This window comes from Neoarius graeffei, chromosome 13, assembly GCF_027579695.1.
Source record: "Neoarius graeffei isolate fNeoGra1 chromosome 13, fNeoGra1.pri, whole genome shotgun sequence".
Classification (NCBI taxonomy): Eukaryota; Metazoa; Chordata; class Actinopteri; order Siluriformes; family Ariidae; genus Neoarius; species Neoarius graeffei.
Window position 1 is genome coordinate 65,623,448 of NC_083581.1, and position 27,433 is coordinate 65,650,880.

The 27,433-nt window shown below is 42.7% G+C and overlaps 1 protein-coding gene across 2 annotated transcripts; it reads right to left on the reverse strand.

Annotated features, from left to right (window-relative positions):
- Window positions 1–228: 228 nt before the first annotated feature.
- asxl1 (ASXL transcriptional regulator 1) lies at window positions 229–27,054 on the reverse strand. Of its 2 annotated transcripts, XM_060938360.1 has the most exons (13): window positions 26,113–27,054; window positions 16,809–16,891; window positions 16,667–16,669; window positions 16,457–16,574; window positions 16,124–16,286; window positions 11,460–11,533; window positions 11,277–11,361; window positions 10,545–10,664; window positions 7,458–7,624; window positions 7,258–7,359; window positions 7,025–7,125; window positions 6,025–6,928; window positions 229–3,961 (listed from the first exon to the last, which is right to left on the reverse strand). In XM_060938360.1, the coding sequence occupies exons 1-13, from the start codon at window positions 26,167–26,169 to the stop codon at window positions 896–898; spliced, it is 5,043 nt and encodes a 1,680-aa protein (XP_060794343.1). In that variant the 5' UTR covers window positions 26,170–27,054; the 3' UTR covers window positions 229–895. The 2 variants fall into 2 exon arrangements, with proteins under 2 accessions (XP_060794343.1, XP_060794342.1); XM_060938359.1 differs by lacking the exons at window positions 16,809–16,891; window positions 26,113–27,054 and having other exon boundaries at window positions 229–3,955; window positions 16,667–16,687.
- Window positions 27,055–27,433: the final 379 nt, after the last annotated feature.

Consider the following 27,433-nt stretch of genomic DNA (forward strand, 5'->3'; position numbering starts at 1 on the left):
ATTAAAAAAAAACATGTTCAATGGAATATAAAACTTACAATTTGACTGCAGAAGCCCAATTTGTGTTCCTAATTAAATACTACCATTACAAATAAAGTGTGAGGAGTTGTGGCATAGTTATAATGGGGAAAACAAGACATGTATGCATTTTGTTCATGAGCGATTCCTTCACCCTATAACTCCATCACATGGCATTTTATAAGTTTAAGTAAAAAAGGAGGCAATCTGTTCATTGTCAGCTTTATTAGATTAGAATACTGTGCTTAACCGCCAAGTACAGACTGGACTTCACTTTGGATAAGAAAATAAAAAAGGAAAGGAAGCACTTACAAAATAAAATAACAAAAGAATTGCCTTGTTTAATGGTTTAAAAAAATATTTCTTTGCAAGACAAGATGCACAAAACAACTCTTCACACACTCTTTTCAGAGAGGCAGGTGAGAGGAAAAATGCAAACATGACCACCATTTTCACACTGAACCAATGATTGGTGTCAAGTAGATGAGGTAAATGTTTTGTAGGAAAGAAAGAAAAGGCACAATCTACAATCAACTGTGCCATGTAAATTCACTTAATACCAACAATAATAATAATAATAATAATAATACACATCATAACACCATCATAACAGCAATAGAAAAGGAAAAAAAAAATGAAGCAAAAATACAGACTAATTTGATCTTGCAGGGCATCTACCAGCCCTATTGTTTTACTTTGTCCAACATAAAAACAAAATAATATAATAATCAGGCCAGGTATCCACACCAAGAGTTCTACCATATATTCTTTGCTCATTTGAGTCCAAAAGTTCCTCTGGTTTCTGAGAACAGGTAAAATATTGGGAAGCCAATGCATTAGCACGGACCTCGACTCAGTTCAGAGGTGCTGTAACACACTATCTGACCACCAGACAGGAAACACAGAGTTTGGAAGGGCCGATGCAATCGTCATGGCAGAAGGCACCGCACCCCTGGCACATAATCATGGCCTTGAGGCGGCAGGAGCACTTAAGAGCCACCTCCTCTGCTGCACTGTCAGCAAATGCCTGGATACTAAGGGCAGTGGTTTGGCTTCCAGTGTTCCCAACACTAACACGTGGCCGCAACTGCAGCACACTATCTGCTATACTGCGCGAGAAGCCACTACCGTCCACTACAGACACATTAGCTGTGTAGCTGAAGCCAGAGGAGGACCCTCCTCCACTGTCTCCACTCAATACACCTCCACTCTGCTGCAACTTCGGCAGCTTTCCATACAGATGATAGGGAAATGACGAGGCAGAGGAAGGAGAAGACGACACAGGCGAGACTGAGGAATCTGTATGATGGGTGTAAAGACTTTTACCTTGCTCCTTCTTTGCCATTTTTGCAAGTGACATTTCCATGTTAAGCAGTCCTTCCATAGCTCCCCCACTTCCTAGATAATTGTCTGTGGAGCTCTGGGGTTCTTTTTTGGTTACAACAACAGAGCCATTGCCACCCATTTGAGCCTGTGAATTTTTGGTGAGCACCTGCTGGCACGAGGGGCGTGAGGAGACTTCATTTTTCACACTAGCCCCGTGAGAGAGCTGTTGCTGATGGGACTGAGGTTGGGCTGGCTGCAATTTGGATGGGTGCCAGCTGATCTTAACGGTAGGTACAACTTCAGAAGGGCAAAGGTCACCATGCGGAGGGGAAGGAGCATCAGGTGTGGTTCTGCAGATTGGCTGGGAGAGGTTAATAGTGTGTTGCTGAAGACCAGCCGCTTGCCTCTCTGGAGTCTCACCACGTGAAGGCTGAGGGATGTGGTGCTCTTTTATCACAGCTGACTCCAAAGCTTGAGCACTTTGAGAGTTCATGTCCACTGAATGCCTAGAAGAGGAAGAAGTGGAGGGGAGAGAGGTGATGACCGGTACTGCACCAGGAGGCACAGTCCCTGACTGCTGAGGAACAAACTGCTGGACAACTGTGCCACGGAAGCTGGCTTCATCAAGCAAGCATGCCATTCGAGACTGTGAAGTGGCAGGCGGTGAGGGACCATAATTCCTTCCAGGCACAGGTGACTGATGAGTAGAAGGGGCTTTGTGCTGAAAGTCTGAACCAGCAAGTTCTGTAGTTCCTCCCGTTTCATTTGGGGTTCTGAAGCGGGGAGCCATGTTTCTGGGAGATCCTCCAGGCTGGCGGCTGGATGGTAAGCCTGCTGGTGCCCCTGGGAGTCGATTTATCTCTAGCTTACTTGCAGAATGTGACTGGGGTAGAACTTTCTCCAAAGGCAAGCTGCCTTGAAGAAGCTGGGTAACCAAAGGGTTGTTCGCCTCTACAGAGGATACAGGACGTGCGCTACCCTGAATTCTCTTAACAGCAGAAAGACTGGCAGAGTTTTTTAATCCAGAATCATCTGCAGGCCCTCTGCAGAAGAGTTTTGCATCATCTTCTGTTGGGATAAATGGCTTTGCTCCACTGCTACTTTCATTTAGACCATGAGCCTTGCTTTGGTCCTTCTCTACATGCATGAGATATGGCTGCACATGGACCTGGGTCAAGGCATTGGAGTTTTGTTCCTGGACATGGTTTATGCCATGGGTGTGGAATGAATGGTGCTTTTGTGTCTGAATCACTGGCTGGTTTGGCATGCCATTGGGGAAACGAGCCTGAATGACAGTTTGGCTGTGGGCAAGGTTAGAAACATGGGCCTGGATGACAGGCTGCTGATGCTGGGGAGAGCTCAAAGTGCATGAAGTAATACGATTTGGTGTCTGAATGACAGGCTGAGTCTGAGACTTTGTATTCTGACCTTGCACTCCATTACGGTCCATCGTTCTATGCCAGTCCACCGTATCATCCTCTTGAGTTTCATTCTCAAAGTCTGATGCAGTCTCTGTGGAGTCACTGTGCACACCATTATCTTCCTCCCTCATATTATTTGGTAAACATGAGAGGGAATTTACATATTTACCATCAGTTTCAATATCTGCACGCTTGTGCTCCTGCAGTATTCTCTCTCTAACCACATGATCCTCCACACCGGGTACAAAACCATTGCGGGCCACAACAAATGTCTCTTTGGGGACTTTCACATCTGACCCATGCTGAATGACCCCAGTAGTGCCAGAACGATGTTCACCCAAATTCTGCTCGCCTTCCCAAGACTGAGCTGATGCTGCCAACGTTCTGATCACATCCACACCTTGGGCACCAAACCGAGGCAAGGAGTCAGGTATTGATGTGGGAACAAGGTTGACTGCTTCACTGGACACTGGTGTAATTGTGTAACTGGGAGTCACCGTTCTGCTGTCATTTGAATCTGCTTCTTCAACCCTACTCTCTTGTTGACTGCCTACAGACTCCGGTTCACTGGGAGTAGGCACAGGAGTATCTGAGGTCTGCTCGGAGGCTTTATCACTGGAACTGACAGGCACTTCCTCCCCGCCACAGATGTCATCTACCTGGTCCTGGGAGGCTGGACTGTCTGTCTCAGTTGGTGATGGTGTAAGAGTTTTAGGGGACTCGGAGGGTAGCACTGAAGGATTGGAGGACACAGAGGATGGAGATGGCATAGTTTGTGGGGTAGAAGCTTGAGGTTTTTCTGGAGTTTCTACATTGGATAGCTGTAGTTGTGCTCCAGACGAATGAGAGCTTGCAGGCGATTCCTGGTCCTCCACATCAACTCTTCCTCTTCCTCCTCCTCCTGGTTCAACGGGACCCGGGTGCTCTCTCGAACGCCTTCCGCTGGAGCAATCCGATATCCCAATACCACCCCCCGGGCCGCCCCCCCCAGGGCCTGCCCCGTCTCCAGTGGCTGCAACAGCAGCAGCGGCTTCCCGCTGTGCACGAGCTTGCTGGGCACGGGCCTTGATGTCCGCCAAGGTGCGCGCCCCCGTCCCACTGCGCCGCGACCCCTCGTTGGGGGGCACGATGCGGGGACAGATTTGGTACGTTGGCGGCCCTTTGACCCACGGAGGTTTGATCCGGGAGAGCTGAATCTAGGAAAAAAGGGGACAGAAAAGAAGAAAAGAAAAGGAAAAAAAAAGGGGGAAAGAACAAAAAACAAAACAGGGACACAGTTACTTAAAGGAACACATTATTTAAATTGTGTAAGGACTTAATTATAATAGTAATATACGTAGGCATATCAGGTGAAAATTCAAATTCAATCCAAATTGCTTGAAACTGCCTTCATTGAATGCAGTACATTTTACAGAATTAAAATGTTTACCCGTTCTTGAGATACTACTAATCAAAGACTGAAAAAAAAAAGGCATAATTTTTAGAAAACTGCCATAATATTCTGTATGAGGATTAAATGGTCCAAAATGGGCCTCATTAACCAATGAGATCAAATGTTTTTTCTTCATAACTTTTCTATTTTTCAAGATATTTACATTGAATTTAGCAGGCACATAAATAGTTGTATACTGAATGCAAAAGTTTGAAAAATTTGTTAAAAAAAAAATATATGCAAGTTATTCATTATGCTAACTGGGTAAAAACTTTAAATTGGTACACTCAAAAATGTAATAAAAGATTTCTAATACCCTCTGTGCTCTGTAAGGCTTTATATTTCTCAAAAATAGGGCCTGCTAGTGTTTATATGAAAGAATATAAAATGATATTCACAGCTTTCAAAGCGAACCTCGAAAAAAAAAAAAAAAAACTGAGCAACATACAAAAAAACAACAATTAATTGAACTGAAATTGACACTCGCGTTTCTGACTTCTGGTTTTTAAAAATAGATCATTCCGACCACTAAGATCTCAATATTTTTCATCAAAACCACAGTTATATTTTAAAATGGTTATTCATGCACATGAAATCAGTTTGATTTTAAAAAAAATAAATAAAGTTATGAAAACTCACTTTAAAGGAACAGTCCACCGTACTTCCATAATGAAATATGCTCTTATCTGAATTGAGACGAGCTGCTCCGTACCTCTCCAAGCTTTGCGCGACCTCCCAGTCAGTCAGACGCAGTCAGACGCGCTGTCACTCCTGTTAGCAATGTAGCTAGGCTCAGCATGGCCAATGGTATTTTTTGGGGCTGTAGTTAGATGCGACCAAACTCTTCCGCGTTTTTCTTGTTTACATAGGTTTATATGACCAGTGATCTGAAACAAGTTCAGTTACACAAATTGAAACGTAGCGATTTTCTATGCTATGGAAAGTCCGCACTATAATGACAGGTGTACTAACACCTTCTGCGCGCTTCGACAGCGCATTAATACTGAGCTCCGTATCAATGCGCTGCCGAAGCGCGCAGAAGGTGTTAGTACGCCTGTCATTATAGTGCAGACTTTCCATAGCATAGAAAATCGCTACGTTTCAATTTGTGTAACTGAACTTGTTTCATATCACTGGTCATATAAACCTATGTAAACAAGAAAAACGCGGAAGAGTTTGGTCGCATCTAACTACAGCCCCAAAAAATACCATTGGCCATACTGAGCCTAGCTACATTGCTAACAGGAGTGACAGCGCGTCTGACTGACTGGGAGGTCGCGCAAAGCTCGGAGAGGTACAGAGCAGCTCGTCTCAATTCAGATAAGAGCATATTTCATTGCTGAATACGTCATCAGAAACAGCGAGAGAACATCCCTATAAAAGTTAGACTGATATTCACGAGTAATCCAGTTGGAAACCAATCAGGAGAGAGAGAGAGAGCGCGCGCGCGAGAGAGAGAGAGCCTGACCACTTTCCTGTGACTCAAAAAGAAGAGCACCAGCAGTTTCCTGACATCACGTGAGCAGAGTGAACTCTGTTGTACCGACTTCAACCTGCCGTTACTCCCAAAGTACTGAACAGATCTTAACGAGATAAATTTCTTTGGAAAGCAAAAAATATAAGCTTTTTAATGATAGTATTCACAATAAAAGATATTCAAGAGTTAGGCAATGGCAGGTTAGGAAACTTAGATGAGCGCCTGCATGCACAATTTTCACAGCACGGCCAGCGAGCATCTGATATGCCTACTGTATGTAATAATCAAAAAATAGAATTGCTTTGAAATCCTGTCAAACACCAAGTGTATTACAAACATGGCTATCATACCCGGATTGGCGGGACCTTGGGTTCCTCTGTTGTAGGCTGCGGCTTTTCTGAGTGCACACAGTCAACTGTGTTACGAAAGGACTGATGCTCATCCAGTCGTGCCCTCTTCTCGGGAAAGCTGGTGAAGGCCTGGGACTCATCTGGTCTCCTCTTCTGTTCCTTGAGCTGGATGGCAGGACTGGCTGTAGCAGGACTTGCTGCAGGGCTGCTCTCCCTGCTGCTCGCACCGGTGCCTGCTGTGCCAGTGGTGATCGAGGCACCATCATCCAGTGGGTCAGTAGCAACAGCAGCAGTTGAGGATGAGGAGGAAGATGAGGAGGAGTCAGAGCTAGCAGCAAAGGCTCCTTGCCGGTCAGAGGTAGAAGAGGGAGATGAAGATGGAGAGGATGATGAGGATGTTGAGGAAGAGGATGAGGAAGGCGAGGAGGTGGACCCAACAGTGGGTTCAACAACTTCAGGGAGCAGGCTGGTGGTACCTTCTGGTTCATCACAGGTTGAGCTTGTAGAGGCAGGAGCAGGAGTAGACACCGGGACAGGGGAGGGAGCTGCCTCTGTACAGAGCGTCTCCACTGGAGCTTCTGGTTCAGCTTGAAGGACAACCTCTGCCTGCACTGTGCTGGTTTCTGGGACAGGTGATGGAGTTGGGGCCACAACTTCCAAAGCTGGCTGGGTCTCTGCCTGTTCTTGAACCACTGCTGCAGGAGTGGTCTTGCAGAGTGGGCGGCGCGCCCTACGTCTGAGGTCGGCGCGCGATCGTCTCCTAATACGGCCCTCCCTTCGTCGTCTTCCAACGCCTCTCCTCTTGGGTGTGGCTGCAGCAGTGTCAGCCGCGAGGACTGACCCAGAAACATCTCCTGCATCACTCATCGTGAGTTTTAATGCCTCCTCACGGGTTAAGCCAGATCTATAAGGAAAGGTGTGGAGGGAGGAGTTCATGTTAGTTAATTACAAATTTAAGAACTGTTTAAAATCAACAGCAGCCATGTCAAAAGAACCTTACTTTTGGCCATGGTACTCCTCAAAGAATTTCTCCTTCCATGCCTCCACTTTCTTTTCCTTTTCCATCTCTTGTCTAAAGCGAACCTGCATCTCGTGTGTGAACTCACCTTAGAGAGAAAAGAAAAAAGAGGACTTTCAATATGACTCTAAAATCTCCAACATAAGTGAACAAAACATGGCTATAATAAACAGTTAATGCATGAAATGGCACCGTGTTCCAGTATCAAGGTGAACCTCACCTTCAGCGAGCCTCTCTTTCCAGCTCTGGGAGGCATGAGTGAAAAATTCGTTATTCAGTGCTGAACTGCTGAGCCGGGCTAGACCATCAGGACCAACCTAAACATAAAACACGATTCAAAAAGACAGCATATTGGGGTAAATGTTTGATAGAGATCATAACAGAAAAGAGAAAAATAGCAGCCATAACCACACACCTGTCTGTCTACTTCAGGGAGAAGCTGAAGGAGCTGTTGCTGAGAGTGAGGAGGAAATGCTGCAAATGTACGCGTGTTAATCAATGCACGGATGTTGGTGTTGACCAGAATTGAGCCTGGAGTCTCAAAGTCCACCTCCACACCACCCCTATTCCTCTTCATGGGTCCTGCAAATTCAAACCTGAAATCAACACTGCTGCTGAAGGACGTGATACAATATAGAACCTTTCACTGCATAACCCACAACTTCAAAAATATACTGGCATGTGTCAGGAGTGATCCCAGCGATAATCTTTGAAAACAATACTCAGAACACAAACAGCAATGTACTGCACATAGGGCCGCAATTTAAAAAAAAAAATAAAATTTATATATGCACATATTAAAATTGAAATATCAATTTGTTTTTCAAGAACAGCGTAACATCTTCAGGATTTGTGCTCATGCAACTACCGCATTTATATTTATATAAAAAAAAAAAAAAAAAGCATTATTCCTCTATAACCAATGACGTTGTACCACAGGACCTCACACACCTGAAGTATGAGGACTTGGACACAAAGCTAAGCTCTGAGTGAACTTTGAAATCATCCCAATTCCCACTGCCTTCAGAAGGAACACGTGTCAACAAAATGTTTATTATTATGTACTGAATGTTAAATTCTTAATTAGTAAAACATGAAATGAATGACAGGGTCGAGTGACTCATAGCTGCATCAGCTGTCTCGCTTAAAGCCAGTCAGTAATGCATTACACACGAATTGAAACCAATTTTCCTCTGCAAAACATGGCTTATAACTTTCTACTGGTAGAAGAAAAGAACCAAGGGCTAATTGTTTAACCAGACATTATTGATGGTTCCCTTTTAAATTTGGGAGGACGCGCTACTAACTCGGAATCCTTATATGGTTCCGGTTATTTTTGCGTAGAATTGGGCAATGCAAATTTACCAACAAGTCAGCAATTCAAAATGCAGTCAAGCTGTCTTTTACAAACATCCACAAGGAAAATGAAGCTACAGGGCTCTGCCAAAGTAAGGTAAGAATTTAACAAATAGGCTTTCACCACAGCATGGTCGAATTCTCAATTCCGATTAGTCCGAAGGCGTTAATTTGCTAGAATACATCTGGCCTATGCTAGTGTCCGCTGCAATGCAAATTACAACTGCATGTTTTAACTATAAGTGGATATGGCATGGCTTGTTCTTATATTAAAATCATGGGGAAGCTGCTGTGGTATAAAAGGAAACACTTCAAAACGATCAACTTTGAGGTGGTAAAAGTAACTTTTGCTTGCATATACACACACAGTATTTCTTATTAAACTGGCCAAAGCAAGCCTCAACGCCAGGCATTGCCCGAATACCCAATTTGCCCGATCAAAATGCTCAGGCAGAAATATTTTAGCAAGTTAGGCCTGTTCAGGCACACCTATGGTCGGCTTCTTTAAGCACAAAAATGATTTGAGCGAGTACATTACAAAAGGGAAAAAAAAAAAAAAAAGGACGCATTAACCAGCATCCTTGCCTCCCGTGTGATTTTTTTTGTTCCTGATTTGTAACGGCGATTCTGATTGGCTCGCTTCAGGCGCGCATGCGCATTTGTGCTTTTCATCACTACAAGTGGTCACTGGTGCCCTCTACACTTTCCCAGGTTGACTTCAGGACATCCACATACACTTTTTAAAAAAAGAAAAAAAGGCTAGTCGTAAGTACATTCAGTGAATGGAAAGACATGCTTGTGTGTCTCAAATAGTAAACCACACCCTCTACAGTGAATAGCATTTACATAGTGAATTATCCCATAGATAAATATATCCTACCCCATTTATCATTGGCCCATCATGCATGTGAAGTGAATATGACTGGTAAGACACTACTGCAGTACAGACTCCTGTTTTATAATATTTTTAATTCATCTTTGCAATATGGGCGGCATGGTGGTGTAGTGGTTAGCGCTGTCGCCTCGCAGCAAGAAGGTCCGGGTTCGAGCCCCGTGACCGGCGAGGGCCTTTCTGTGCGGAGTTTGCATGTTCTCCCCGTGTCCGCGTGGGTTTCCTCCGGGTGCTCCGGTTTCCCCCACAGTCCAAAGACATGCAGGTTAGGTTAACTGGTGACTCTAAATTGACCGTAGGTGTGAATGTGTGAATGGTTGTCTGTGTCTATGTGTCGGCCCTGTGATGACCTGGCGACTTGTCCAGGGTGTACCCCGCCTTTCGCCCGTAGTCAGCTGGGATAGGCTCCAGCTTGCCTGCGACCCTGTAGAAGGATAAAGCGGCTAGAGATAATGAGATGAGATCTATAAAAAAGACACTATGTACTAGTACCATATTGCAAGCCTTACATATATGATTCTGATTTATGTTTCAGGGTTTGTCTTGTTCTGTTGCAGAAATGTTTCTAAAAATTTTTTTTTTTTTAAATGTACTTTTATCTAAATAACCCAATTATACCCCTAGAAAAAACATAACAGTACTGCACTGAACCATGTACTTGAAAACTTGAAATACCACAGAATTTTTAGGGCAAAATTTGAGGCCATTTGCCCTGCACGGTAAAAAGGTGTCGTGATTCATGAGTGAGAACTGATCTGTGATTCAAAGTCGAGGGGGAGGCAAAGAAAAATAAAAAAGTGTGATTCCCATTTCATCAAAAATTCTTCAGCCTTTGTTTTACAGTGAAACACTTTGCTCAGCGACAATCGCATGGCAGGAAAATAGAAGGAACAAGTCCTTCATTCAATACTCAGCAAACATTAAATTTAAATTAACAGAAAAGCAAAAAATTAATTAAAAAAAAATAAAGGCAGTACAGTCTCCATTCACTGATAAAATTCACCAAACCAATGCAAAATAAAATGCTCACTGGCAAACACTACAACTCAAGTTCAAAATATGACCATAAGGTAAATGTGACCAATAAAAACAAACCCCGTCCTATTTGTCTTCCACTTTATTTTAAACTCTTCACCCCAAGACAGTGTGGAAGGTGGTGCTGAACAGTGTAAATAGACAGGATGGTTAAGTGATGTACAAAGTGGGTTAGGGGTAAATAGCAAAATGGGTCCCACAGGGTCTCATCCTCTGTACCTGAACGTAGGCCACGCATGCTCTTGAAGTGCTGGGGGTGTTTCCAGCCCAGCTCGGAGCGGGCTCGAAGTGCTGGGCCTGGACCCCCCCTAGACCCTTCCCTGCGCCTCCCCGCAGCTCCTGAGGGGACAGGTGGGGGAGGAGGGAGGCTGGTGAGACTTGGAGAACGAGTGAGTGTGGGAAGGGCAGCACAGGCAGAAAAGCCAGTGACATTGGAGAGGCTAGAACAGCAGGCAAAAAAAAAAAAAAGTGCTGGCTAGTGCACACACACAAAGCCACAAGGACAGATGTCCCAGACATGGAGATACTGAGCAAGAAGGTAAGTGGATCTTTCAAGTAAGGATGCATACGCAAAGCAGAGGGGTCAGATATCCATAGGTCATAGAGCAGGGTTTACAACCAGAAACACTGGTTTCACACACTGCGAGCAAAGGGAGGTACTAAGAACAAGCTACACCAAAAAAAAAAAAAAGGGGGCAGTGCCTGCCGGGAAGATGCTGTTTTAGTGTTAACAGACACACACAGAGGAGGCTGCCGACAGGATGGAACTGTGGGGGTACTGGCCTTAAGAAGGCAGCAATATAATGATCAAGACTGTCAGTGGGTAAAATTACAAAAACTGTCAGACCAAAGTCAAAGTGAATGGGTTTACAAACCACTGCAGAAAGAGTGAAGACTGGCAGGAGGAAAAGGAGGAAGAGAAGGAAAGGATGAGCGGGAAAAGAAAATAACCTGATGGGACGTGTTCACCATTGACCTTCAGTGGAGTAAGAACCACACGAGGCATCATAACAGATTTCTTCCTCTGTCTCCCTGACTGTAGAGAGGAAGAGAGAAAAAACAAACAAACATGTATTTACATGATAAAAAAATAAATCGTGATTATACATGCAAAACTGTTGAGAGAGAAGGTACCTGTGAGGATCGACTTAGTCGTGTCTGTGGCTCTGTGGAACAGGAGGCACTGGAAGAAGTGTCATCCACTGAAGCTGAAACAGGAAGCAGGAATTGGTAAGTGCTAACTTACTATATTGCCATTGCTTTAAAGGTATACTGCCTTTCAGATCTTAAGTGTAGGTCATAAAAAGAATTTTCCCGACAACCAATTATTTTTGTTTAGTTGACCAAAAGCTACTGAATTCGAAATCACAGGACTTCCAATTTATTTATTTTTAAATAGAACAATTATGAATTTAGAGCCACATGGCCCCAAATTCTTCGCTATTTTTTCCTGCTTCACCATGACCCAATTTAAGATACAACATCATGCATGACATGGTGGGCTTTCCCCGTTCGCGCAAGGCATTGTGGGATACAAATTTGAAACAGGAAAGAAAAACGGAAGACGCAAGTGTGCGAACGAAACGTGAAAGACTGACTACAGTAACAGAAAGCGAGAAGAAAAGACGTTATGTCATGAAGGAAAGGAAATGCAGGACCAAACTAATAAATATCAGCAGTCAGCAAACACCTCGGTGTGATTAGCTGTTCATTTAGCGACAGAATGATGTAACCGTCAGTGCACAGTCAAAAGTAAACCTATAGATGGCAGTAATGCAACACTGGATGCCAGCTGCCGTAAAACCCAAAAGAAGGTGGTGATGGTAAACTTGCGCATGCGCACACCAGACTTCCTCGGTCTCCTTGACTGCACGAAGCGAGCAATTTCATGCACGTTATTTGCCTGGGAATCCCGTCAAATTAAATAACTTCACAACCACAGAATGGCCTGGGGTTTTTTTTTGAGATGTTACAAAAATAAACATAAAATCACAATGACTAAATTTCACCGATTATGAAATCGAAAGGCCGTCTAGCTTTAAGCATACAGGTCTGTAAAATATCTGAAACAATGCATTGTACAATAATACCCAAAAGTTAGCAAGACAAAAAAGTTTCAGAGCTCTAATAATTGTACGAAAATGCATCCAAAGTATCTGTGCAGAACGTGGAAATGAATCCAATAACGACAGAGACCCTTTCCATTCTCTCTGTAATATGACTGCAATACTGCCTTTTTTTTTTTTAATCTTAACCAACTTTAATAGAGGAGAGTTTAAAAATATATATCTATATTTAAGGGTGGTTCAGGAACAACTGTTTTTAGCTGCCAAAAATTTATTACAGGAACTAACTAATCTCATGGACATTCCACAACATTAACCATAACTATAAATACATAAAATGTAGATCATTCTTTAATAAGTTATAAATATTAGCGTCCTCATATTGCTGTGGAACATGAATTAACACTCAATGTCCTATTATTAGAAAATAATCAACTACTTCACAGTGCATCACACCACCCAGTGGTTAATTATTTTCCAATAACAGCATGCCACACTGTTTTAATTCCATATTTATACCATTACAAAAGGAGTTAAGTGATGATTCTTAGGAGATCTAGCAGGTGCTCTTGGCTTTGCAAGGCAAGGCAACGAGAGAAATTGTTCACATTTGGTGCACATCTTGGTGTGGACACCTAAGCCAAGTTCTGCACAGAATACTGGCACATGTTTAAAGACTCACAGACAGAAATATTCAGTTCTTGGTAGAGCTGGGCGATAAACCGATTTTAATCAATTAATTCAAATTTACAGTTAAGGACGATGTGTTTATGAAAATCGGTTTTCTCTCAGTTTTAACTTCCGCTACCGACGCTCCCCTCTGCGCATGTGCAGAACGGATCGGGCAGCAGGGACGGATCGGGCACGGACACTATAGCCCTCCTCCCACGCGCTTGCCATAGAGACACACAAACATGGTAGCGATTGGGGAAAAGCCGCAACTTGTGCCCAAGAAAGGAGTTACTTCCTCCGTGATCTGGAATTGGTTCGGTTTTGCGGCGTCGGACGCAGACCAAAACAAGTCCTCGTTGTAAGTTGTGTTTGAAAAAACAGTTGCTTCCAAAGGAAGCAGCACGACAAATTTATTCCAACACCTTAAACAGAAGCCTGCAGCGGAGCGGGAGAAGTGCTGCTCCCAGCGGAATGAACACAGCCGCAGCACGAGCACACCATCCACAGTAAAGCAAGCAACCGTCCCGGGCACGTTTTCGAACTGTGTGCGTTATGATAAGAATGGGGCGCGGTGGAAGGCAATCACAGATGCTATCGTGATGTTTATTGCAAAAGACATGGTGCCCATACATATAGTGGAAAAGTCGGGATTTTTTCCTATTTTGTCAGTTTTATCGAAAAGGACACAACTTTATTTATTTTAATTTTTTTCGCGGTCCAAATCCTGCGCTCTGATTGGCTGGCGAGCGGGTCCGTATCCTACGGTATGGACCCCGGTTACGGACCTCTGGCGACTCGCTCGTTCACAACAACAAACATAGTAGCATTTTTTTTTGTCAACATTTATCTTTTTTTTTTTAAATAAGATTTATTTATAATATCAAAAATCTTATATTTTTGCCAGCATTTCTCAGGAGAATAGCATTAATTTTGCAGCATGGATAGTGATAACGACAGTGTTCACAGCGAAAGCGAGTTTTACTATCCTGAGGAAGAAGAAATAAAAGAAAACATTTCAGGAGAAAGCTAAAACCCGTAATTTGCTAACACCGAGCAAAAGCATGGCTGAATCCTGAATGACTCCTACTTGTATAAATAGGGGACTACATAGGCAGCAAAATGTAGGTTTTTTTTCCTGCCATGGAAGTGCACTTGTATACCAAGGAGGAAGCAATTCGCATTACAGCCGTGAATGAGGATTCAAAATGGCGGCTCGCCTCGGCTCGGTTTTCCCTTTCGGGAGCTCTCGTTTTCTGTTAGAATTTGGTAAAGAAAAGATAAATATATTATTTACCAGCTTAAGGGCGGTCCGTATCGTGACCTCGGTCAGTACTTTCAAGACCTTGGTCACGGTATTTCAAGATACAGACCTCCCAGCTAGTAAATTACATACACACGAGGATGCATTGCGTCAGTGACAGTTTGAAACTAAGCTATGTTGGAGAAAGCTTTCTAAAAGTTACTCTATGTTCTCACTGTTTACAATGGCATGGTCTGCCATCTCATCTACAAGCTTGTTTTTTTGGCTTCTTTTTGGTTTCTGGTTGCACTTTAACACCAAAGGGGAAATTTAAGTGAAAACAAAATAAAAAGGTAAAACTTGTTTTGAACCATTTCTTTGTCATTTGTAGTTTGATTTTTAGTGGGGGGAACAAAACGATTAAAATCGAAAATCGGATTTTTTGTGAAAAAAAAAAAATCGAAGATATTTTTTTTAGGCCATATCACCCAGCTCTAGTTCTTGGTCCAAAAATAATCATGTACATGCAATAACCCTACAGACAATATTTCATGCGATCGCTGCACCATAAAACGCATACACTATGAATATCACAAGGGCCAAAACCACAATCAGAGCTCTTGTAGTGAACGATCAGAAACGAAATGCTTTTAAGACATCCTCATTCCTGCACAAGTGAACGCAAAACCCGCCTTCTGACTCCATATGTAAAGCGCCTTCATAATTTAGCTCTAATTGTCCCCATTAGAGATCTGATCACACGCACAATCGTATGCACGTTTTAAACCACACTCAACTAGGTCACTGTGGGATGTCATGTGCTGCTGCAGTATCCATGGCAACACACACGTTCTGGGGGGGAGAGAAGAAATCAATGTTTCCCCCTCATCCTGTGTTCTTGAAGCTTAAGGTAGCGGTGGTCCTTCATCTGAATTTCATTTTATTTAAAGCTTTAAATCTCTGAACACATACCCGGGGAAAAAAAAAAAAAAAAAACACCACAAGCCACAGTTATAGTAGTATCAAGATACATATGATGGACAAAAATAAATAAAACCTTTACATTGGGGGGGGGGGAGGCACATTCATGATTAGACAAGCCCCAGGGTAATCCCAAACATTGAAATGTATATTAATACCATTATATTGTAATGAGAATGCATAATATACTGTACATCATTGCATTTCATATCTCCATGTGTGAAAAGCCATGGCTATTTCAGTTTCATATTAGGAAAACATACCCATCTGATGCAGTATTGATTACTGGGACTGATGATGCTGGCCTAAAAAATTCTGATACCTGATTGATATCTCACCAGAGTCCACATTATCCGATTTGATACAGGGATATATTTTATACACCGAATACATTATTGTGGCAACAGGGGCGTGGTCAAGCATCAGCTGCAGGCAGCAAGGAGTCAGAGAGAACCAGCAGGTAACATCATGACTTTCATCAGCGTTTGATTACTGGCAATCTATTTGTGTCCGTGTGTCTTTTGTGTTCTTTCAGGAGAAGCCAGTAACCAGAAAGAGAGCGCTATCTAATGCTGTGCGTGCAGAGCAATCACCGAAAACTGAACTGAACAAAAACAAAACGCATATCAAGTTGTCAAGCCTGTCTCCCATTTCCTCATTTCCCCAAGAACCTTAGACTACTACAGTTATGTTGACTGACAAACAGATCTTGCACATGAACACAATTTTTTTTTTCTTTTTCTGGTGTTTCTTCAGTAAGGTCAGGACATCCCCCGTTTAAAACAGCAAAAATAAAACACTTGCTGACAGGACAAACCAACCAATCGAGTTTTACACACCATCATTCTCACCACTAGCAGCCGTCGTTTCCGTGGAATCGCCGCTCTCCTGCTCGGCCCCCTCTGCTGCTCCGAACGTAGTTGTGGATGACGCTGCTGGTGTGGTGTTTGGGTCTGAAACCTCAGAACCTGATGGGTTCTTTGTCCACTGGAGGGCATTTTTCTGGAAATACACAGCTGCCGATATTAGCGTCAGCAGGATCCGAGTACACGTCATTGGTAAATGCAAAGCTCGAACAGTATACACACTTCCTAAATGAAATCACTGAGGTCTCCAATACGCTACGCCGGAAAAGCGAATCAGCGCGAGGAACAAACGTGCAGCATTACTACCTTTAGTGTGAAAAGGCTCATTCTTCCTGGTAGCTTGAAGAAGATGCTGTTCTTCACTCTATCACCCCTCACTTGTGAGTGAAGCATGGTAACAAGGCAGGCTAGAGGGGCTGTGCCGCTAAAAGTATGAGACACATTTATATAAAAGGTTAATCCGGGTGCTAACACGTCATAGCTCTTTAATATAGCACAATATTCATAGCAACTTACCTTCTATTTTGTGATAGGGGATGCCATTACAGTTGACGATTGGAGAAGGGAGGAGAAAAAAAAAAAAGTTATTCAGTAGGCAATTCGTGAAAAACATAAGTCATACAATCACACTCGTATATAATGTGCATTAATAACAGACCTCATTTCTTTGAGTCCCTTCGTCTGGATGACATGAAGAATCTGTTTAGGCGTCATTGGGGCATCCGAGAAGTTCTCAAGAACCTATTCGAGGAAGACAGGACATTAAGGAAGATCCCTCACTAGTGAGACATGTGCAAGCCTACATGGCTGAACACATTTACCCTGACCACATGCGTCAGCTCTAAATCTAGACTAGGTTCTGTCTGGCAGTGGCAACTGGCGGCATCTCATTCCTCCAATAGTGGTCTTCCGTTCAGCTCTGTATTCCTGCCATACTTCCTGAAACCTACAGTTGCGCGTTACTTGTGCTCACGCTCACTTTTGCTTGTTACTATCTATATCCCATGTTCCCTGGGGTTTTAGGAACAATCTGCCCACAACACAGCAAAATGTGCCATCATAAGCCAAAATCTTTTCAGGTGAACTTCACTACAAATCACAATCACAACAACAGCACGTGAAAACACAAACTGCCTACACGTTTTGTGCCTCATCTCAAAGCCAAGTGCATTGTATTATGGCCCTTTTCCACTACCCTTTTTCAGCTCACTTCAGCCCGACACGGCTCGCGTTTTGACTACCCCAGAGCAGCACGACTCGGCTCGCTTCAGCCTTACTTAGCGTCCAAAACTCGCACGGTTTTGGAGTAGGGCTGAAGCGAGCCAAACCGAGCCGAGTGGGGCTAGGGGCATGAGGAGACACTCCCCTGTGCACTGATTGGTGAGGAGGAGTGTCCTCACATGCCCACACACGCCCCGCGAGCACGCTGGGATCTGTAAACACCGTAAACCCGGAAGAATAATTACGAGAATTATGAAGCCTTATGCACCTCGCCTCATCTATACGCTCTTGCCAGTATCTGTTGGCGTTGTCGGTGACAACAAGCCACAGCACCAAGACCAGCAACACTAACGACTCCATGTCCTCCATGTTTATTGTTTACTATCCGGGTCGTGAGACTACCGCTTAAAAGGTCACTGATGTCACTGTTTGCGCCGCCTAACGACATCACGTGACGTCCACCCACTTTCGCTAACTCCACCCAATGTGTCCACCCACTTCCAGCCAGCACGGTACAGCGCGGTTGTAGTCGAAATGCAACTCCAACAGCCCCACTCAGCTCGACTCAGCACGGCACGGCTCAGCCCAACTCAGCCGCGTTGGTAGTGGAAAAGCGGCATTAGACAAAAGCAGTCATTTGCAAAGCAGCTCTAAATTGCTATTACCTACTGAAAATGGTCAAAAGCTATTGAGAACATTTCTCTCTGGCTACAGCAAGCTGCAGGAAGTTGACGTCTGCCTTATAGTTACAAAGAGAAATGCTACATAATCATCCCTGGTGGCGTAACAAATCTGAAACCAAGACAGAAACAGGAATTGAAAGTAATGCTGTGCAGTGCAGAGGAACACAAACACCCACAGAGACACTTAAATTTACAGGTCATACCAGCAACGGACCTACAAGTCTGGCTTTGGGGAGGAAAAAGAAGAGAAAAAAAAACCCTGAAGAGTAAAAGCAAAGCAAAATGTGGCCAGTCTAATGTAGAAGTTTATTCACTCAGTACTACTGATGTTTTTGATGGCAGTTATTCTGCTCACGATCAGGGTTCCTGCTGAATGCTGTAAATGTTCTCAAGAAAAAAAAAATCTTAGCATTCACTATTACGTGCACCATTATAATGGCACAAACGTTAGTACGCTCTGCTTAAGTAGTGATTAGGGAAAGATGACAAGACATTATCAGTATCAAATTTTTTGGCTGATTTTGCTCACAAGGAATGTGACTTAGGAACCTAAGAACCTCGGAGGCTCCTCCGAGCATCTAAATGGGGACCATGCTTCTCACAAGGAGGGCTTTGTGTAAAACTTTATTGCAATTTTGTCAAATGCGTGCATCACTCATTAAAGGCAAAAAGAAAGATGAAACTGGGAATTCAACGTGCAAGTTCATATGGGGCATTTCTGAATAACGAACGGTTCTCTGTGGGACATTAATGCAAAAAGCAAATCAGCCAACTTCCAGACATACTAAACCATCTGGAGAGAACCTCACAGCCTGTATGAAGTGTCGCTTGTTCCCACAAATATGCAGTCCCTTCCATTACAGCAACAGTCTTTTTATAAATAAAAAAAAAGCCCCACCCAGATTCTGCCATGAGACAACACATGCACACACCACATATGCACTAATGAGGCCAAAACGTGCTTTGATAAAGCAATAAAAGGAAACCGTCAGATGTTTAACAAAGGCACATATATTAACTGAGAAAGCTTGGGGAGTGACCCTTTAAAAATAAAACAGTACAAAACAGACAGACATACTTCATAATTAAAAACGTGAATGCGAGTCGAAAACACGATCCTCTTGCACCTATGGCGGATTATTACATGCTTCTCTAATTTATTTAGTCTTTCTTTAACCAGGGTAGTGACGCTGATACAAAGATCTCTTGCTAGCAAACCATGGCCGAGAAGTCAGCACAACAGTTACCACAAACATCACTCAGGCACGCTTACAACAGCACTGTGAAGCAATTAAAAATAGGAGCAATCGTACTGAAATACTTCCATTATAAAGCGATTAAAACCTGATAAGATTAAACAAGTCTGACATGTTCCTGAAAGTCATGCCTTAACCATTTAACTAAAATGGTGTCTTATTTAATTCACTGAAATTATGATTTTTGTTTGCAACACTACCGTTGCATATGAAAGGAAACCGACCAAGAGTTCTTATAAATATACTCCAGTGTACCTGTGAAATTGGAGTGTGAGCAGTCACCTGATAGAGATCAGAGTGATGAGTACAGCTTCTAGTATTTGTAATGAAACTTAAATCTGAACAGTAAACAAAATCCAGTGATTTTAAGCCAATTTTGAAACGTACAAAAATGACCATAAATCTAATTACAGGACCGTCGATGATGGTGAAGCTCACTCTGGCCCCGTCTAGTCCAGAAGGAACGATCTAAAGTGGGCCACCTTGCACAAGAAATGTCGCAAGCTACATACAAGCTATATATAGAAGCGATATACACCCTAGGAATACCGACCTATTTGCCAGAAAGAATCCAAAACGGCAAGGAATTAACCCCCCCCAAAAAAAGGACGATTTTTATTGAACTACTCATTAAGGCTTAATTAGTCCATAACTTCATTAATAATTGTAATTAAGCAAATCTGGGTAGCAATTATATGCACCCTTGGTACCCCTACCTTCATGCTAGAAAGAATCAAAAATCACTGAAGAATTGAGGGAGAAGAAGCCATGTGTGTGGAAACTGCTCGTTAGGGCTTAATTACTCCATATCTTCATTATTAATTGCAATTATGCAAATGTGGGTAGAAGCTATATGCACCCCAGGCAGACCGACCTTCCTGCCAAAAAGAATAAAAATTGGTGAAAAATTGAGAAGAAGAAGCAATTTTCGTGAAATATGGACAACACTGGACAGACAATAGTCTGGCTGACGCGACTTCAAAGCTCTACGAGCTATTGGTCTGGCCAAGATATTAAAGCCCAACCGTTTCCCAGAGCCCGTGGTTGATCCGCCTCCCTGAAATGCCTCAGTTTGCTACTGGTTGAAGCCAGAAAAGGCTGTGACGAAGCTTAAACCAATCACATCATTCTTTCCTCTGACGTATGTGACACGACGATAGGATTCTCGCTGAGCCCCATTGATTTGGCTACCAGCGGGGCTAACTGGTAGATTAAACTCTTACCGAAGCCGGTTGGGAGCAAGGCGAAAGCGTCCTTCCTTTCAATAAATACCTCCAGGGCTGCTCTTTGCTCCGTTTTCAATGAGAACTTCCCGTTGAATGCTTTCAATACAGCATCTACTGCTGTGTTAAAGGCTTGCCGCTGCTCCATGTTCGTGATGTGAATGAAGCGCTTCCGGCATAGATTCTGTAAACAATCTATGGCTTCCGGTCGCAGTTCTACTACGTTACTGCCTTGAACACGCCTCTACCCAGGGCCGTTGGAGATGCTCAAAGTTGACTGGTTCCCGATTTTTTGGGAGCTTGGAAGAGCTGTAGATAGCTTGCCTGGCCAGACTAAGCTCGCAACAGGCCCTCGTGTTGCGTCACGCTTAGGATGGGCGGGCCCAGGCTAGACAGACAACACATGATGGCATAAGCTCATCCTGTCGGCTGGATGAGCTAATAAGTTTGTTTGTTTTTTTTTTTTAAAGTTTTTCCATTGTTAATCAAAAGAAAGACCACTATCTAGTCCATAAGTATTTATACATGGACAGGCATAATTCACACAATTTTGAATCATGCACAAAATCAACCAGAACATGAAAACTGCTTGCCTAAAACAAGGTCCCTCATGCCACCAAAACAGCTCTGACCCTTTGAGGCATGAACTCCACAAGATCTCTGAAGGTGTGCTGTGGTATCTGGCACCAAGACATTAGCAACAGATCCTTCAAATCCTGCAAGTTGTGAGGTTTGGCCTCTATGGATCGGACTTGTTTATCCGACAGATGCTTGATCGGATTGAGATCTGGAGAATTTGGAGGCCAAGTCAACACCTTGAACTCATGCTCCTCAAATCATCCCTGAAAAAAATTTTTAAATTGTTTGCAGTGCGGCAGGGTGCGTTATCCTGTTGAAAGAGGCCACCATCATTAGGGAATACCACTGCCATGAAGGGGTTCTACCAGCTTGTCTTCTTCCCATAGAGCATCCTGGTACCATTTCTTTCCCAGGCAAGTGATGCACATGCACCTGGCCATGCACATGATGCAAAGAAAACCTGATTCATCAGACCAGGCTGCTTTCTTCCATTGTTCCATGGTCCAGTTCTGATGCTCACGTGCCTCTTGCAGGAGCTTTCATTAGTGGACTACGCATCAAGCTGCAGTGCACTGTGTCCTGAAACCTTTTGATCATTAACGTTTTCAGCAATTTGTGCTACTGTAGCTCTTTTCTGGGACTGCACTCATGACTCTATTGCCAGTTCATTGGTTTTCCTTTCTTGGAACACTTCCGGTAGGTACTAACCACCGCATACCCAAAAACGCCACACAAGACCTGCTGTTTTGGAGGTGCTCTGATCCAGTCCTCTAGCCATCGCAATTTGATCCTTATCAAAGTTGCTCCTTATGCTTGCCCATTTTTCCTGCTTCCAACACATCAATGCAAGACCCATATTCACATTTTTAATTATAAAAGCATGTCTGTATGTAATGCTTTCTTTACAAATTAAATTAGTAAACTATAGGTTCTCAACCTGAGGCCACCTGAGATGTTGATGAGGTCATGGGAGATTTTTTTTTTTAATCAACCGTAATTTATAACGTATTTTTATGCATATAACCCTGATTTATGGAGCATTAACCCTCAGATCATTGTTATTAAAATTTCATTAGGCTTCATTCAGTTTGAAGCCTATTAAGCCCATCTTCCACCAGATCGCAGCAACGTGGCACAGTTGTGGTTTCTACATAGAAACACAACAAAATTAGTACTTGGTAACATTTAACAGATTATGCTCATAAATATTACATGTGCTGTATAGGTTATGTACATAGCCTCCTGCAGCAGCATATACTGAACTTGTAAAATCTAAACCTTGTGCAATTTGTAATTCGCAAAGACGTGAAAAACAGTGAAAATCTCAGCAGATTAACCATGATCCTTTCCGTACAAAATGGGTTTACGTTGATTTAAAATGAGAAAAAAGTAAAACATGAACCTGATTAAATCATTTAACCTAATTGCTGAGACCATACGAGACAAAGGGTTCAGGACCCTTTAATGCAAAGTACCATGTTCTACGTTGTCATGATTCCCTTGTTGATGCAACGTGTTGTTACTCAACCTGATCCATCTAGTTTAATCATGACAGTTCACAACAGTCTCCCCAATAGCTTCTTTAGATGTAGAAACCATCAGACAGATGAACAAACAACCAATAGTCAGGCTAACCAGAAAGTAAATGTGCCAAACCACTTTCTCAAATTTTTTTTAATAAACATTTCCCGGTAAGATCTTTGAACGATGCCAGTCTGGCACCAGCGCTGCACCCCACCCTAAATGGTAACCTTAGACTTGCAGATGCCACTAGATAATACCAGTTGCAATGATATGATTTGGCTTTACATTTCATGCCACATATTGAACCCTCTTGAAGTCAATACCCAGTCCTGAAATCATGATCTGCTGTCATAGAAGAGACCAGACACAGACGTAAAGATATCAGCTAGACAGTAGCCATAATTTAAGCCATTTGGGTTTATTCAGATCGTTAAAAAATATATATATATATATTATATATATATAAAAGCAGTGCAACAGTAAAAACAGCTCTGCTCTTCACTAGGTTAAGCTAAAACATTTCACTTGGCTGCTATTCAATATGTCGTGGAGAGCATCTGAAACAGGAAGCACTTCTTCTGGGTCTGGTGTCTTATCTCCAGTAGCAATACAAGTCTTTGTATGGTACGTGGCTGAAGACTGATTTGTAGTCTTCTGCAAAAAGTGATATACTGTTAAGAGAAAGTGAGTGAATTTATCTAACATTTCTTATTAGAAGATTATTTGGACTCAAAAGATTATGTAGCTTACTTTTAGATGCTTTTCTTCATTTACAGCTTGAAATTCTCTTATTCTATTGGCAGATAATTTTGCTAAGTGTTTAATTCTAGAAAGAAGCAAAATTATTTGCCAATAGAATAAGACAATTTAAAGCTTGAAATGAGCAAAAGCATCTAAAAGTAAGCTAAATAAACTTATATTTGCGTTCTAATAATCATATAATCAGAAACATTGGATAAATTCACCTATAGTAAAGATATATTTTCTCTTAACAATATTTTTTTTGCAGTGTATAGTACAGTAAGTGTGGTTGAATGTGCAGGCAATATTTTAAACTTTATTGACCAATGTATTTGCTAAAATTGTTCATATTTGGTATTTGTGTCTAAAAATAAAAATAGTACTGATCCATAGAACTGTAGGCTAATACAGTATATAGGTACAGTAATAGGAATATCAATAACATTCATCAGATTTAACAAAAAAGAGCAAAGCTAATACAGCTAGTCACTGATTTGTCAAAATGGCTAGCGTAAAACTACATACATGCACTGCAATGGAGCACTTGCATGTGATGTCACAGCCAATCCAGATTGTGACAGACGCCATCTTGTCGGTCAAACGCCATATTTCCACCTTCTACTTCTACCTTTTCTTCTGGAAAACCCTACTATATACAATTCTACTACAACGTCTGCGGCTACAAGCTCTCCCTACCTGTGCACGTTTATGTTTTTTGTGTGTATTTTTGCGTGTTGTTCATCTGTACCGGACTTCAATATCCACTACAACTGTATGGACTTACTGGACATTGGTTTCCAGCAGAAAATGACGGTTTGTAGCGATTTCCATCGCATGCACAACATTCCAGACGAGATAGCGAGACCAGCGGGGTCTCCGTGGATTGTTATCGGAAGCAAAGCGAAGGAGGCGGCGCCAGGAGCGGAAGCAAAAGCGAGGCTGCAGAGCCGGCCTGTTGACTAAGCTCAGAAAACAGCCACTCAAATCTCCACTGCCAAGCCTCTACCTCTCCAACGCCAGACCCATGGTAAACAAGATGGACGATTTGGAATTACAGCTGGAATTACCTTATTCTATTCTATAATTGGCTGGTCAGTGCTATACTCAATACTTAAGTGACTTACCCGTCCAATGAGGATTATTTTCTTGTTTACAAGATGCCACATCTGAGGGCGGCTGACAAATCCTTAATTTCTGTAAAGATAACTGTCCAGAGATTTATAAGCACGCAGTGCTTCACCACTGAACAGCGAGGGAAAGTTAATGAGGTAATTATACACGTCTGGGTATTCCGCTGACAGTTCAACATCACACGGTCGTGAAAACTCCGTCCGGTAAGCCATAAGGGTCACTAATCTGTAGGTCGTTTATTTTAGACATATATCTAGTTATCTGTTCATTAGAAAAATGAGCCGTGTAGTCCGTCGGTTGAAATTGATCCATTCTGTACACGAGTGCAGCAATATTCAGCTGTTTTTTTTACCGACAAGATGGCGGCTGTGTACTTTCCGGTCACGTGACTACAAGATCTCTATAGGATTAAAAAAAACACAATAGTTTAACATGCATGTACTGTAAGGTGCATCAGTTGCACCTTACAGTTGCATTTTTGTTTTTATGTTCCTTTTGGTAAGAAAAAAAAAAAAAAAAAAACCACCGCCACACACACTGGGTGAAATATTTTGACAAAATTCAAAAGTTTAATGGTAGCACCAGGAGCTCAAAGTTATGGAAAAAGCTGCTATTTTATCACTTTTCATGAAACATTATGGCACCTTTTAGTACATATTCTAAATACATCATCATCAAGCACAGTTTGAGTTTTAGCTGTTCATCGAATCATTGCTCAACTACTTTTAAACAATACAAACGTATTATGAATCACATTAATGCTTCTCAATCCCTTGCAAAGGTTCTTAACATGATCTCTGGGAAACAAGAAATCAATAAATGGAGTCCAACATGCATTGTGATTCAAACCTTACGCGAAAACATAAAATAAGCGTTTTTTGACCAAAAAAAAAAAAAAACCTCATGGTGCCACCAGTAGACTTTTGAATATGGTCAAAGAATTTTTACAGGATGTCTTTATTGGTGAAAAAGAACACCCAAACAAAAACGCACCAGATTTTATGAAAGTAAGGGCAGCTGATGCACCCTAATGTACTGTATACTGTAGAGCATTACTGATTTCCCTTAGCGACCTGAAGCTAGGAGGCAGGAAGCCCGGTGTGGAAATAAATATAAAAGCTGTGCAGTTTTAAAACAAAGATGGTACAGGACGTGCGCGTTTTTGATAAAACGGATAGCTGGATGTATGGATGGATGGACGGTGTTGTGCTAGCTATTGCGTGCTTTCTGTAATCTCTAGCTAGCAAGCTAACGTTAGCTAATTCGAGACACGCAAACAAAGGGTCAAACTGGTAGCGATGCTAATGTCGCTAAGCTACAAGTCGCGTCCTGATTTGATTCACGTGCGAATCCAAAACATTAAGTGTTCTATATGGATATAAAGTATTTCTACGTAAACAGGGATTTAATAACCCTACCAGCGTTAGAAAGGCGTGTGTGTGTGAACAAGGCAGAGAGAGAGAGAGAGAGAGAGAGACCGAGCCGCAGCGGCTTCACAGAAACCGGAGCTTTGTCTGGCCACTCGTGACGCATAAAAACATAAAAATAGAGGCCGGATAGACTGGAAAATAAAACACAAAGACACAAAAGGTTTGTAATTTTACCATCCGAGCAGCCTCGGCCCACGTGCGCTCCTTCTTCCTCTTCTGTTTGTCCTTCATTTCCTCGGTCCTCTCCGTGTTTCTGCGGCGGAATGAAGCCGAATAATCGGCGGAAGAAAAAAAAAATAATAAGCAGCGCTCGAGAGGAAAAACGTGTGCGCGTGCAAACGGCTCGAGAGCTCGCGCGTTGTAAAGTGACCTGAGCTGAGCTGAGCTCGCGCGTAATGATTCCCCAAAACAATTCACACACCTCTTTTTTTTTCTTCTTCTTCTTCCTCTCTCTCTCTCTCTCTCTCGCGCGCTCTCTTTTTTCTGAATTTTTTCCCCACAGACAGCGAAAACGTTTTCCTGCTCGGCCTCCTACAATGCAATACACGCGCCTCAACCGGATTAAAAAAAAAAAACAGTAGTAATATTCTTAATAGTTTAAAAAATAATAATAATAATAATAAAGCAAGCCTTCGTTGCTAGCTAGCTAGCTAGCTGCAGATTCATGAAGGTAAACAGCGCGAGCCTTTTGTAAGCTAGTAAACAGGTCCAGGGCGCAGCGCGTGCGAGCAGCCTCCTTGTGGCATACTGCAGGGAAAACCCCTCACTCACTCCCTCACTCCGGTATGCGAGGAGGAGAAGAGAGCACAACAACGAGGTCAAAGGTCAAGCACACTGCAGGAATGCAACACAAAACAACTCATTGCCCCATCCCCCTCTTTTAAACTCGCTTTTTTTTTCCTCCCACAGCCAACCATAGACCGTGCATGCAGCCAACCCTTCACTACACAAGCAGCTCTCTTTTTCTGACGTATCAGACTGCGCTGGGGTGGGACACGCCCATAATTTTACACACACGCACACACACACTCTCTTTCTGCAGGAACACAGCCGCATTGATCATAAATCAGCATCAAGATTCATAAATCACATTTATAATCATGCATCATGCTTAGAGGACGCCTGTCTGTCAGACCGAGTTACATCCCCTGGATCTGACACCACATACATAATGCATTGCGCAAACGTTGCTTTTTTTTTTTTTTTTTCAAAGTAAAAGCTCCACAAGTCCCTCGAAAGCAAAGGTTCTCAAACTTTTTAGAGCCAGGGATAATTTATCTCATCTCATCTCATCTCATCTTTTTAGGGCATACCTAACAACGTGTTTTCTCTCTCTCTCTCTCTCTCTCTCTCCCCCCCCCCCCCCCCCCCCAATCTGTCCCTCTGAGTTAAGGGCCCCATACACGTTCAAAAAAGTCGTCAAAATTTTGATATCAAAATTTTGATGTAGGGCGGCACGGTGGTGTAGTGGTTAGCGCTGTCGCCTCACAGCAGG